This window comes from Canis lupus, chromosome 15, assembly GCF_011100685.1.
Source record: "Canis lupus familiaris isolate Mischka breed German Shepherd chromosome 15, alternate assembly UU_Cfam_GSD_1.0, whole genome shotgun sequence".
NCBI lineage: Eukaryota > Metazoa > Chordata > Mammalia > Carnivora > Canidae > Canis > Canis lupus.
The window spans coordinates 62,333,173-62,347,944 of record NC_049236.1 but is presented as its reverse complement, the minus strand read 5'-3'; the positions used below and the strand labels follow the sequence as shown (position 1 = coordinate 62,347,944).

Below are 14,772 nucleotides of genomic sequence, written 5' to 3'. Positions count from 1 at the left end.
TTCATTTTATTCTGCAATTTCCCAAATTTTATTATGTTTCTTGACATATTTATTGGGGAGGATTTACTGAAGAATATTTGGACTGACGGTTGGTGAAGTCCTAAGTAAGCAAAAAACGCCATGGGACTACAGACCTAAGAGAAAAAATGCAAATAAAGACTGGTAACTGTACCAGGAGAAGAGTTCAATGAAGCAGTTTAGAAATCAAAAAGGAAAGTAATCTTAAAGTAGAAAAAAATACATTTTAGAAAATGAGGGTCACAAGAAAAACAAGCCTCCCCCCCCCCCCCCCCGGCAAAGGGAGAACAATAGTACATATTACTGATTTACGAAGAGAAGAATACCCACTCCGACTCATACACCCTAGAAAAGACCTCCTTCGCAAGCCAACTGCTAAGGGACGATGGAGACTGCAGTGATGCCCTATTGTCCACCCTTGCTTGGGCATATCTTGTCCTGACAGTATGTAGGATGCAAGGGATTATAAAGGCAGGCCGGCCAAGGAGCACTAGCAGGTGTCCTGTTAGATGCTTTAATGCTAGAAAGACCTGGAAGCTGTTGGAAGGAAGGACACAGGACTGGCCTTCAGGCAGCACTGTCTGGAAACCTATCCAATCCCAGGGCTGGGCAGGCCTCCTTTTATTTCCCTTCCTTCTCCTTTCTGGGATGTGGTCTGGAGATAGATGCCAGGGTCTCGTGTTAGAGGAGGGGCACAGCTGTAAAGAATCCTATTCTTTCTTTATATTAAATACATAAGGAGAGCTTTCTTGCCTGCTTCTAAAAGAACAAGAAATGGCAAGGAAAATAATTCTAAACTAAAAGAAACTTATCTTCATCCCATCACCTTAAAAAAACACAACTTTATTCCTATATGGAGCTTTTTCGTGACTAGTATGCCCTGACTGTACAATAAGTAATTCAGGATTCCTATACAAATCTAATTTATATATTTGGCATAGGTAAATAGAATGATGGATTAGAAGTTGCTTGCCAGCTAGAAAGTCTCATAAAAAACAACACTTTATATGGCTTTAAGGAAATTAAAAATGCATATTTTTTAAGGCTGTTCGCCTTCTCATAGATAAAAACACATTTACTATGTTATTAATGGAAAAGCAACACTATTTCCAATCTGCCTACTATTACCTGCCTATTAGGGACCTGCCCTCTTGGACTCAGGGCCCCACTTATCATGGACCATAAAACCTACAACCTTAAATATTGAAGTGTGAACCAGGCCGGTATTCCTTTCAAGGTTAATCTCTTAAGGAATACCTCTATAAAATGCAGATCCAGAAGAGCTTAGAGGGTAAACTGATAAGAAGTGAAAAGCTGGAGTAATGTTGCCAAATATCTCTGATCGGCTCTATTCACCAGCAACTTCTAACAGGAGAAAACACTAAGACAAACTCCAAAGGACTCCGCAGTTTTAGAACTCTCGCCTTTTCTGCATTAAAACCAAGATGCAACCCGCATTTCATTTTCTGAACTCCTACTCTCTTCCTAGATAATTCTCAAATAAGTAATCTTACTTAAACTTCTATCTACAGTTATCAATCTTTAACATTTATCCCACTAATGTTCTTGGAGCTACTGATAAACCTTCATCGATGTGGTTTTACTGTATTAACAAACCAATGCACACAGTATCACTATATTTCAAGTAAGAAAATAGCTTGTTTACGTATTTAAGTGAAAACTATATATATTTTCCCATGGTAACTTAAATATTTAAGAGCTATAGGCTGAAAATTATAGTGTCATAAGTTTGATTACTTTTCTGATTCCTACTGACTGGCCTTCCTACAACGCAGTGAGTAAAAGCATCTCTAGTGTGCTTTTGAGGTGGTATTATATAAACACACACACATATTTAGAGAGACAAACGAAATGGTTTCCTATCTGAACTTTCTATTTACCTAATTGCTATTAATCACACAATCTTCCCCCAAACTTTCTACTTAAAAAGTGTAATAAATCCAGTACTGCCAGAAACTAGCCAAGGATCACTCATTTCTGTTGTCACAGTGGTGCCATTCACTTATTCACTTACAAATACATCTTTCCTGTGGAAATTTAGGTCTAAAAAAAATAAATACCACACATACACGTGTAATTTACATACGTCCATGAACGAAAGTTTAGGGAAAAGCTGTGCTAACCAAAGTTAAACATATTTCTTTGATACAGGGTATTTCAAAGGATTTTGACTATGCAGGAGGTACATAGAGTATGCAGCATTTCCAATTGAAAGCAGACTCTTTTTTCTTTTTTTGGACCAATACCCGGTGTTCCCTTGCAACACTCTTATTAAGATCTTCCCTTCATCTCTTTTTCACAATTTTGTCCAGTTGTGAAAACAAAACATAGAGTAACCCATTAGCAACACAGTTAGAGCTCATTTTTTTGCAACAGTCATAAATCTTAATTTATATATCATTCATGATGGTACTTGCAAGAAAAAGATCATTCAGGCCTCAATTCTGAAGTTGAAATAAAGGATATTCTTTTTATGTTGGCAAGAAAACCCAACATTTGACTATGAAATCATGCAACTAATAACCACTATCAAACAATCCTGCTTTTTTGCTCTTTTACTTGTTAAGTTAAAAGAAAAAAAAAAATACTATCCCTGTGCCTTAAATTTGATTTCTAGCAATTTGTTTTTAATTATATCAATGGGTGTTCCAGAGTTCTCTCATTTCATTTTATGATTACTGACTTTGAACTGAATACGTCACTTGCCAGCATGGAGAGACACAAGTAAACAGTTCAGTAAATTGTGGCTTATTCATCTGCAAGAACACAGTCAGGCACAATTATGGCTCTGTTTTCATCTGGTGCAATACCTGGACATCTATACAGCTTTCTTGCCTGTGCAATGTCTCCTTTGCTTAAACGGGTTCGCTGACCGATTGCAGGACGTATGCCATTATCGTCACGCGAGGGGAGGATAGTATCCAGGAACATCCCCCTGAAAAAAATCAGAAGCAAGACACACATAAGTCACCAAATTAAGACACATACATACCCTACAAGTATAAGATTTGTTTTTTCAAACTCATGTCAAGTAAAGGGAAAATATATCAGTGTTGGGCTTCAAATAGTATGCTGGACTTTCAAAACATGTTTATCAAAGTAGAAAAAGTAGTTGTATTAAATTGTATATCTAGCATAAAGTCAATGATGAAATGCACTTTTACTTGGAAAAACTTTTTTTTTTTTTTTTTTTTTTTTTACTTGGAAAAACTTTTAAAAATCTAGAATTCTATATGGTCCCCCACCAAGTATACCACGGCTTTAGGTTTAGGATTTTAAGCAAATCTAAGAACCCCCTGGATTCCTAAATTGTAAAACAATTTTTCCTCATAGAAGTCTATTTTTTAAGGACAACCTATACTACATATTTTTACTAAAATTGTAAAAGCCAAACAAAATGTATCATTTTTTTAGTTAAATTACGAATTTAACCTATATATTCTTAGGAGTCTAAGTATTATAGTATGTTAAAAGACCAGGAAAAATGGTATCAAATTTTAGAAAGAACAGTTTAAAGCAAAATAGTATTTTGATACACACACACACACACACACACACACACAAAGAGAATAAAATTTTCATGATAAAATTAAGAAGAAAAAAACTAGCAATAGCAAAGCCCTGATAATGCTAAGCTAGAGATACTGAGTTGTGAGAAACCTAATATGTGATACCTTCAAAATTAAAAATTCTGAATACAATGCATGAGATACAGTCTTAATTTTGCAATGAATATCAACATTTATAACTCTAAAGGAAGAACTGAGCTTAAAAGTTAAATGGACTGGGAAGCCATTCCAGTGGTAAGAACAATGAGGATTTCAAAGGAGAGAGAGAGAGGTTTTCTAGAAAAGTATTTGAAATTAAGAAATACAATCGTAAAAAAATCTTTTAAATTAGGATGAAAGGCATTATACTCCTTTCCAAATTTTAATGAATAAATTATATTTAGACTGTAGGTTAAAAGAACATTTGTCTCTATTCCTTCCTTTGGGAAATATTTACTAAGCAGTGTTGTAGGTCTGGATTTATAGACATTAAAAGAAACACTGATGATTTTCTCATTTTAATGTGGAGCAAGAGACATTAAACAAAAGATTGAGCATTGAGATAGTGACAGGTACTATGGAGAAAGAAGAAGTGAAGACGGACACTGATTATCCAGTGATGGAGTAGCTTTTAAATAAAGTAATCAAAGAAAAAGTCACTTGAAAGCTGACATTTTGGGCAAACATGAAGGAAGTGAAGGTGAGGACACTGTGGGTAAATGGGAGCAGAGAATTCCAGAAAGAAAGAAGAGGAAATTGAACAACTCAGAGATGGGAGGATCCTTAAAGTGTTTGAGTGTCACACGGAGAACGTGACTTTTAGCCTGAGGAAAACTGTTAATATCTGGAAGATGGTAAAGGAGGAGTGACATGATCTATGACGGCTTTATGACTAACTAACCTCTCTGGCTCCTGGGTAAGAGTAATGACCCTTAGATAAAACCTGGATAAATAGAGAATGAAACTCTTTACGAACCTAAGTATCTACAGAACTCTCCATCTATACTGCTTGAGATAAAGGGAAGGAGGGGGAGCTAATGACTTGCGGGAGTAGACCAGCACAAGTGAGAAGTTGCTCATACTTTTAATAAGATACAACTCCAGCTAGGCCAATGCAATCGAGGAAGTTGAGCTATAAGATAGAGTAGCATTGAGAAACGCCGTTCTTCAACTATGCTTCATGCATCAACAGATACATTAAGTAGGTAGGTCCAAATTAATGAAGGGCTAGCATTTCTGCAGTACTTCAACACCAACAGAATATTCATTATTTTCTAATTCTAAAAGCAGATTTGCAATCTTTAAGAGGTTCATTTTTTTCCAGTTTTCAAAACAGCTTTAATTTAAAAAGGTCAAGGACATCTTGAAATGGGTCTATTCAAACTCAGACAATAGAATGATGAATTTTTACTTCTTCTCTCTACTGAGGTAACCTCTTCCATCAGGAAGGGGTCAGTCACCTTTTATTTTGTTCTTCCTTTGTGGTCAGGAAGTTAACAATTCTCTCCTCCACATCCAGGTCATTAAGTAATACAGGCTTTTCCTGAACATCCTCAGTGAGGCACTATTAATAGTCCAGAGACAGATTACAAAGGGCTACACTTACTCATCTTCATTTCTTCTACTTTAGAAGAGGGAATTAGCTATGCTTCCTTTAAAAACTGTAAAATTTTGCAATTGTTTTATTAATGAAAAATGGGCAATCCCAGTTAGCAAGCCTCTATATTACAAGTCACTCATTCATATAAAGGCCACATATATCTAGCCCTATACTTCCTAAAAGTAAGTACCTATATCTGCTGATGGGCTACATCCATGAAGACAACTAAAACTTTTATGGGCTCCTTGGGGCCAGAATAGGTGAAAATATAAAACTTCAAATACTTGCATTAACAGAATGAAGAACAAAAGCCACATGTTCATCTAACTGGTGTAGAAAAAACATTTGACAAAATTCACTTGTCATCATAAAAACTTTCAAAAAACTAGGAGTAGAAGGAAGCTGTCTCAACATAATAAAGACCATAAATGAAAAGCCTACAGAGGACATCATACTCAGTGCTGAAAAACTGGAAGTTTTTCATCTAAGATCAAGAACAAGGTAGAAATCTCTGCTCTTGCTGCTTCTATTCAACATAGTATTGGAAGTTGTAGCCAGAGCAATTAGGCAAGAAAAAGAAGTAAAAGACATTAATAGAAAAGAAAGAATTAAAATCATCTCTCTTTACAGATCATGTAACCTTAAATATAGAAAACCCTAGAGAGTCCACAAAAAAAGTTAGAGCTAATGAACAAATTTAGCAAAGTTGTGGAATTCAAAATCAACAAACAAAAATCCATTGTGTTTTCGTACAATAGCAGTGAACAATGTGAAAATGATATTAAGAAAAACAATTCCATTTAAAATAACATTAAAAAGAATAAAGTACTTAGGAATAAACCTAACCAAAAAAGGTGAAAGATTTGTAACTAAAAAACTATAAAACACTGCAAAAGAAATTAAAGGAGACATAAATCAGTGGAAAGACATTCCATTGCTTATGGATTAGACAACCTTAGTTTGTTAAGATGTCCAGACTACTCAAAATGTTCTACAGATCAACCACAATCTCTGCTAAATCCCAAAGGCATTTATTCTAGAAGTTTAAAAAGTCCTAAAATATATATGGAATCTCACAGAACCTCAAATAGCCAAAATGTTTTGCAAAAGAACAAAGTTGGAAGACTCACACATAGTGATTTCAAAACACGTCACTAAGCTAAGGTAATCAAAACGGGATGCTACTGGTATAAAGACAGACCTACAGACCTAGAAGATAGAATAGGAATCTCAGAAATAAACCCTAGTGAATATGGCAAATGATCTTCAACAAGTGTGCCAAAACTACTCAACAAGAAAAAAAACAAAAACAAAAACAAAACAAAAAAACAGGGATGCCTGGGTGAGTCAGGAGTTGAGCATCTGCCTTTGGCTCAGGTTGTCATCCCTGGGTCCTGAGATCAAGTCCCACATCGGCTCCCAAAGGGAGCCTCCCTCTCCCTCTGCCTGTATCTCTGCCCCTCTCTCTCTGTGTCTCTCATGAATGAATAAATAAAATCTTAAAAAAAAAAACAGGGAAAAAACAATATTTTCAAAAAAGATGTTGGAAAAACTGAAAATCTTTATGCAAAAAAATGAAGTTAGATAATTATTTAAGCTAGGTACAAAAATTAACTCAAAACAGTTTAAGACCTACACAGAAATCCCTGAACTATGAAACTCTTAGATGAAAAAAAACAGAGAAAAAGCTTCACAACATTGGATCTGGCAATGATTTCTTGGATATGAAGCCAAAACACAATTAACAAAAACGGAAATAGGTAAGTGAGACTACATCAAATCAAAAAGCTACTGTGCAGCGGAGATGAAAAAAGAAAATATTTACCAATTAAGTATCTAAAAAGGATCCAGAATATATACAGAAATCCTACCATTTAACAACAAAAAAAATTAAATAATATGACTTTAAATGGGCAAAAGAATTGAACAGATACTTCTCCAAAGATGACACAATGGCCAGAAAGCACATGAAAAGACGCTCAACATCATTAATCATCAGAGAATGCAAATCAAAGCTACAATAAAGCAGCATGTCACACTCATTAGGGTGGTTAATATTTAAAAAAAAAAGAAAATAATACATGTGACAAGGATCTGGAATAACTGGAACCCTTGTGCACTGCTGTGAGGTTGTGAACTACCATACGATCCAGCAATCCCACTTTTGAGTATAGGCAAAATAACTGGAAACAGGGTCTGGAAAAGATATTTGCACACCTCAGCACTATACACAATAGCCAACAAATGGAACCAACTCAAGCATCCATCAACGGATGAACAAAATATGGTCTGCACCTACTATGGAATAGTATTTAGCCTTAAAAAGGAAGGAAATCCTGTCACATGCTGTAATATGGGTGAACCTTGAAGACCTTGTGCTAAATGAAATAAGCTCGTCACAAAAAGGCAAATATCTAAGGTGGCCAAGTTCATGTGAACACAAAATGGAACAGTCGTTACCAGGGGCCACCAGGAGGGGAAAAAGGGGCATCGTCATTTAATGGGCATGGGCATAGGGTTTCACTTTGCATGATGAAAACGTTATAGATATCTGCTTCACAACCATGTGAATGTACTTAACGTTACCACACGGTACACTTAGAAATAATTAAGATCGTAAATTTTAGGTTGTGTGTTTTTTAACCACACACACACACACACACATACACACACATACACCCTCAAATATTTTGAAGGTAGGGCTTAAGAACTGAGCCAAATATTTTATCTCCTGGAATTCAGTTATTTAAATATACGTATGAATTAATAAACATTCTCTTTAAAGATCAAAACAATAAGATAATGTTGGTTGGATCAACGCTTCTAACAGGTAGATATAGTAACTTTCACTCTAAGAATATGAATTCACTAGGAAAACTGAACAGGATAATTTTGAAACAATAAGGCAAAATGATAGACCAAGGCTGGTTGGCATGCAGCACCATGGTGCGGGGGGATGGGGATGATGGACTGCAGGTCGCAAGAGCAGAATGACTGACAGAAAAGAAGGAAAAGAAGCAATTTAAACATGTAAGAGAAATACAGAGAATAAGAGGAAATATATATCTTACACTTTGGTATAAGTTCATCGTGTATTAAATAAGAAAGAGTGAACAATTTTTTCCACTTTCCACTACATCCTGTATTCCAAAGAATCAAAAGTCGGTTTAGTTCTAAATGATATAATTCAGTAGCATAGGAATAGGAGAGGCGCCTTGGCTGAACCTGGACCCAAATCCTATTTGGTACATGTTTCTACAAGAAAACTCAATTCCAAGCATTGAACTAGAAACAATTTAAAACTCTTTGAGATTAATTTCAAGCCAAATTTATGGAGGCATTTCTACCAAAACTTAAATTCAATTCCAGAAACTTTAAGTATTTGGTCGTTATTATATTTAAACAAATATGTATGTTTGTATAAATATCCAAATATTATATATAAATGTGTATATATAAATATTTATCAAAGTATTAAGAGTTCTTCGACACATTCTTCTTTACTTTTTATTAGGAAATTTTTAGGGGGTGCCTGCCTGGCTCGGTCAGTGGAGCGAGTAACTCTTCATCTCAGGGTTGTAGGTTCAAGCCCCACTATGGTTGTAGAGATTACTTAAAAAACCAAATCAAATCTTTCTTTTTAAGTTTTTGTTTTTAAAAAACAGAGGTATTAATTTGAATTTTTTATCTTCTTTCCAACCTTGCCTTTGGAAACAGATGTCTGATGAATTGTGAAACGGACGTAAGTGGGCAAAAAGAATGAGTTGGAATGGACATATGAGTGTAAGATGGGCTTAAAATGGGGAAAGGGGAGGATTTCAGCCCCAAACTCCTTACCTGAGAACTATTTGCTGGATGACATCATCTTTAGAATAAAGTAATTGAAACCCAAATTTATTACATTCTTTAGAAAAGCATTTAATTTTTAATGAAATAACTTTAAGGTTAGTAAGTGATGAAATTCTAACTATATGAAGTAAAATATCTTCATAAGATGTACTTTGGGAATTAAATGAGCATAACTAGTATTTGAGCAATAGAAAATACAGAGTAGAAAGCACAAGTCGCGTAGATAGCAGAATTCCAACTCAACAACCAAGTCCCCTCTTTGATTTGTGAATGCCTAATTTTCATTAAATAATGTCATGCTCATTTAATATGCTGATTGATTTCATCAGTTTTGTTGGACTTTTTAAAGTGATTTAGGAATGTAAGATGGCTCAAGTAATTCACATCATTTTAATTTTTACTCTGAATTTATATATTTGATAAGAAATGTGAAAATATGTTTTTAAAATCTCAAATGCTAGCATTGGCTATAAATATCCATCAAGTATTTTTGTACATCACAGCCACAGTATTGGAAAGCAGTTCTAGGGACGTCTGGGTGGCTCTGGTTGAGCATCTGCCTCCAGTTCAGGGCAAAATCCTGGGATTGAGTCCCGCATCGGGCTCCCCTTGGGAAGCCTGCTTTTCCCTCTGCCTCTCTCTGTGTCTTTCATGAATAAATAAGTAAAATCTTAAAAAAAAAAAAAGAAAGAAAGAGAAAGAAAGAAAGAAAGAAAGAAAGAAAGAAAGAAAGAAAGAAAGAAAGGAAGAAAGGAAGAAAGGAAGAAAAAGGAAAGAAAGCAGTTCTAGTTCTAATGTTAAACACAGCCTTGTAAGGAGAGGAATTAAAAGTCAAAAGGTATAACCTGAGACTCCAACCTTGAGAAGGTGTTCCTGGCATAGTGCATGATACTGTCAAAATCGTATCTTTCTCCAAGCGAGTTCACTTCTCCAGGCTCCATCTTCAGAAAATTGTACTCTTGACCTAAGAATCAGTCACACACAGTTCAGAAGGCTTGTAACAGACGGAGGAAAGGAGAGAAGAGCCCCTCCGGGTGCGCATCTTGCTCTTTCCTACAGGCTGGTTGCAGCCGTCTATGAGCACCCAGGTACGTGCAATGCAGGCGTGCCACTGTTTTCCCTGCCCACCACACGGGAAAAGGAAGCCCTGCAATCTCACTGCCTTCACAGGACTGCAGGAATGATCACAAAAAGTTGTATCTTTACCTCATGAGCCCCACCTTTCTCTTATGACATTTGCCAAGATCGACAAAAACCATCTTTCTATTTGCTTTAGAGTCTTTCTGTGAAACACTGCGAAAAACATAAAAGCGGTATTTGTAGGTAAAGACAACACTGCAGGCCGTAGCTATGGGACCTGGTCACTAAAAGCAAAATACCGGCAGCAGGTTTCATTCAGAACGGAAACGAGATTCTCTCGGACGGATCTATTCCAACCTCTACTTGGGGGGCTTTTTGATCAAGGAGAATGTGCTTCAAAACTTAATTATGTATTTTTGCTTTACTGTTCACGGCTGTCATTTTCACCCGTGGACATTGCCATCTTAACAGGTTTCTCAGTTGGCCACTGATAACTGTATTGCTGTCCTATTTCTTGAAATCCAAAAATAACAGACTTCTCATGCAGATCGATGGCGATGGTTCCAGAAACAGAATTCAGGCCTCAGTGACCCCATCTTCACAATTTCAGTAGCTGAAGATGGCTGCTTTTATGGCTTATCTATGTAACTTCGAAAGCTTTGAGAGATCCCAATGCAAAGGTGAGTTCTGAGAATTCCGAATTCAAGGTTGTAACACACAATGGAACCAGGACAACACTCATCTAACTAGGTTTTTATTCCAACTGCCATGTGACTACAAAAAATATTAGTATTGCGTGAATAAAAAATTTTCCAAAAGACAATAAAGAAATCGAGTGATACTAGAGCATCATATCTCTTCTACACGTGAAGAAATCCAGTATATTCACATGAGCATTACGGATTAGAGAAACATCCTGAAGGTACAGAACCCACGTCCCAGACTATAGTGTTTCAGTCTATCTTTCAGTGACGTCACATATTAATGCACTAAGCAGCCTGGAAGGTGTAGTGTGTGCTCCCCAAACCTCTGACATGTCTGTCTGTGTTTTAAGCCCATTTTCAAGATATTCCCTTCATTCTCGCCAACCTCTCCTAGAAGCAATCGTTACAACTCTCTTCTTCATAAGAAAGAATAAGCACATTTTAACAATTCCAATTCTAAGAGGAGATTTTCATAAAGCTATGGAGCTGATCTTACAGACATTAATCTATAACCCACTGGAGATTTCAACTTCAAGCACAATGTGGATAGATAGTCTCCAGTTAAAGCAAATGCTTTATAAAAATTCCTGAGAGTGGGACATTAAACAACATAATCATACATTTCGAGGCGTATAACTGAGCACTCAACATGGAGATGACTCAGTGTCCAGTGCTAAATAAAAGCAATATGGCCATACATGGTCCAAGTAAAGAAAACTGAATTTATTTCATGAAAAAAAAAAAAGGGAAGAGAATCAGAGATATAGAGCACCAGGGGAACTTACCCTAAACAATTAAAAAAAAAAAAAAAAAGATGAGCTTTCTTCTTGAAGAAGTATTCTAAAATGGATCAAAGTAATCCAATCTTCACACCAATTTGGTCCCTACTGTAGTTACTAATTTTGCACATAAATGCTAGGCTAAAGTCTGCACTTATTAGACATTGCCCTTGAATAACAGTTGATCTTAAGTTTCTGAGCCAGAGTAAGTCATAAATTTGTTGAAGATTAATCTTCAACATGACATGACCTCTTTCATCCTAGAATCGCCCTGCCACAAGTAGTTGCAAATACTTAGGAAATCTCACACAATAAATTCTTTCTTTTCTATGGGCCTGCATGTTGAGTCACCCAAAGTATGAACAGCCATAATTTGCTAAGCATTGTGTGAAGTATTATATATTTATATACTACTTAAATGTTTCTGGCTTGCTTTAAGTACATACTTATGTTAAAATGGAGTCCTATTATTAAGAGTAAGGATCATTCTTGAAAGTTACTTCCTTTATAAGATGTTTGATCCGTGTAATAAAAGGAACCTAACAACTATGGTCAACGGCAAACTTCTCGTTTAATTACTAGCTGAAATCATTTTCGGAAATATTATTTCCTCTTTATGTCTCTCCTAATGATATAAAGTAAGATGAACTCTGATAGCTGGCTCAGGCATTTCGGTCTCCTATACTAGGAGTAAACGTTTTCTGTACTTCTTTTTGTAATCAACACTACAAATGGATTTTATCATTTTAAACGGATATATATATATATATATATACATATAATTGACATACGATATCCTATTAATTTCATGTGTACAACACAGTGATTAGACACTCGTATACAACGATTTCTAGTTTTATACCATTGTGGTCAGAACAGGTGCTGATATGATTTCAGTCTTCTTGAATTTATTGAAACGTATTTTGCGACCTGACGTGTGACCTATTCTGGAGAACGTTCCACGTGCACTTGAGAAGAAGGTGCATCTACTGCTGTAAGGTGGAATGCTCCGTATATCCACGGCACCAGATGTGTCATTTAAAGCCAATGCTCGCTTACTGCTCTTGTGTCTGGAAAATCCATCCAATGATGTAAGTGGGGCATGAAACCCCCCCCCCCCCACACACACACACACTATTGTGTTACTAGGAGGTTCTCCCTTTGGGTACGTTAATGTCTATGTATTTAGGATGCTCCTATGTTGGTTGCACATACGTTCATACGTGCTACTCTTCTTGCTGTGTTGATCCCTTTAACATTATGCGGTGCCCTTTCGGTATTTATGAGTCTGTGTCTTAAAGTCTATTTTGCCTGAGGATCACTAATCAGCTTTCTTTTCATTTGCATTTGCACGGAATATCTTGTTTCCATTCTTTCCCTTTCAGTCTGTGTGTGTTTAGTTCTTCAAGTGAGTCTCTTAGAGGCAGTATGTGGACGAGTACTCTTTTTCAACTGTTCAGCCCCTTTGTATTTTTTGATTAGAGTATTTGGTCCATTTACATGTAAAGTAATTATTGATAGGTACTGCCATTTTGTTGACTGTTTTCTGGCTGTTTTTGTAACTCTTCTTTGTTCCCTTTCCTCCTATCCTTGTGGTTTGACATCTTTCTTCAGTGTTACATTTAAATTACTTTGTCATTTTCTTTCAGGTATTTTATTATTATAAGTTTTTGCTTTGTGGTTGCCGTGAGGTTCATATATAACATTACTATGCATTTAAAAGTCTATTTGACGTCGGTAGCAACTTAAATTTGAATACATTCCAAAACTACATTTTTATTCCTCCCCTCCCAGGTTTTGTTTCTGATGTCACACTTTCAATCTTTTTATCTTATGAATCTTTTAACTGATTATTGTAGCTTTACCTACTCTATGTTTTTCTTTTGACCTTCATACTAGCTTTACAGATATTAATCCACTACCTTTACTATATACTTACCTTTTCCAGTGAAAACTTTCACTTTTGTGCTTTATTATCCTTAATTACCATCATGTCTTTTCTGTTTAAAGAAGTCCCTTGACAGTTTCTTGTAAGGCCAGTTTAATGGTGATGAATTCCTTTAGCTTTCGTTTGTCTGGAAAACTCTTTTATCTATCACTAACTTCTGAATGATAGCCTTGTTGGATAGAATATTCTTGGCTGGAAGGTTTTTTTGTTTGTTTGTTTGTTTGTTTGTTTTCTTTCAGTACTTTGACTAGGTCTTGCCATTCTCTTCTGGCCTGCAAAGTTTCTTCTGAAAAAAATCTGCTGACAGTTTTATGGTATATAACAAGCTTTTCTCTCTTGCTACTTTTAATATTATCTCTCTATATTTAACTATCAACGTTTTAATTATAATGTGTCTTGGTGTGAAGCTCTTTGGGTTCACCTTATTTGGAACTCTATGGACTTCCTAGACTTGGATGTCGGTTTCCATCCCCAGATTAGGGAAGATTTCATCCATGATTTCTTCAAATAAGTTTTCTGCTTCTTTCTCTTTTCTCCTTCTAGGACCCCTATATGCAGATATTATTCAGCTTAACATTGTCCCATAAGTCCCTTAAGGTATCTCACTTTTTCAAATTCTTTTTTCTTTTTGCAACTGTGTCTGGGTGAATTCCATTGCTTTGTCTTCCAGTTCATTGAGCTTCTCTACTTTATCCAGTCTGCTGTTGAACCCCTCTAATGTATTTTTCATTAGTTATTGTATTCTTCAGCTCTGTAACTTCTATTTGGTTCTTTCTTATATTTTCTTTTTGTTTAAGTTCTCACTGTATTCATCCATTCTTCCTCAGTGAGCATCTTTATGATGATTACTTTGAACTCTTTATCAGGTAGATTACTTATCTCTGTTTCATTAAGGTCATTTTCTGAGGTTTTGTCTTTCTTTCATTTGAAACATATGCCTCTGTCTCATTTGCCTGATTCTCAGAAGAGCTACCTCTCCCAGTCTTGAAGAACTGGCCTTGTGTAGAGGATGATGTGTGAGGCCCAGGAGCATAATCCCCGTGGCTACCAGAGCCAGGCACTCCAGAGGTATCCCCTGTTTGGGGTGCATGCACCTGCCAGCTGTGGTAGAGCCCTGGCTGTGGCCAGAAGGGGGTGAAGGTGCTTGCCTGGTAATGGCATGGCTATGGCATAGGAGGGATGGGGCACTTGCCTAGCTGTAGTAAATCTGTGGCTTAGAAGGGCA

General features: G+C 36.1%; 1 protein-coding gene across 2 annotated transcripts in view; it reads right to left on the bottom strand.

Moving 5' to 3' along the window:
- TLL1 (tolloid like 1) overlaps positions 1 to 14,772 on the bottom strand; it is a 194,536-nt gene that overhangs the window by 78,502 nt on the left and 101,262 nt on the right. For both annotated transcript variants that reach the window (XM_038559153.1, XM_038559154.1), the window contains exons 7-8: positions 9,895 to 10,000; positions 2,850 to 2,974 (exon numbers count right to left, since the gene is read on the bottom strand). In XM_038559153.1, the coding sequence (XP_038415081.1) occupies positions 2,850 to 2,974; positions 9,895 to 10,000 (231 nt within the window). The remainder of the gene's footprint in view (positions 1 to 2,849; positions 2,975 to 9,894; positions 10,001 to 14,772) is intronic.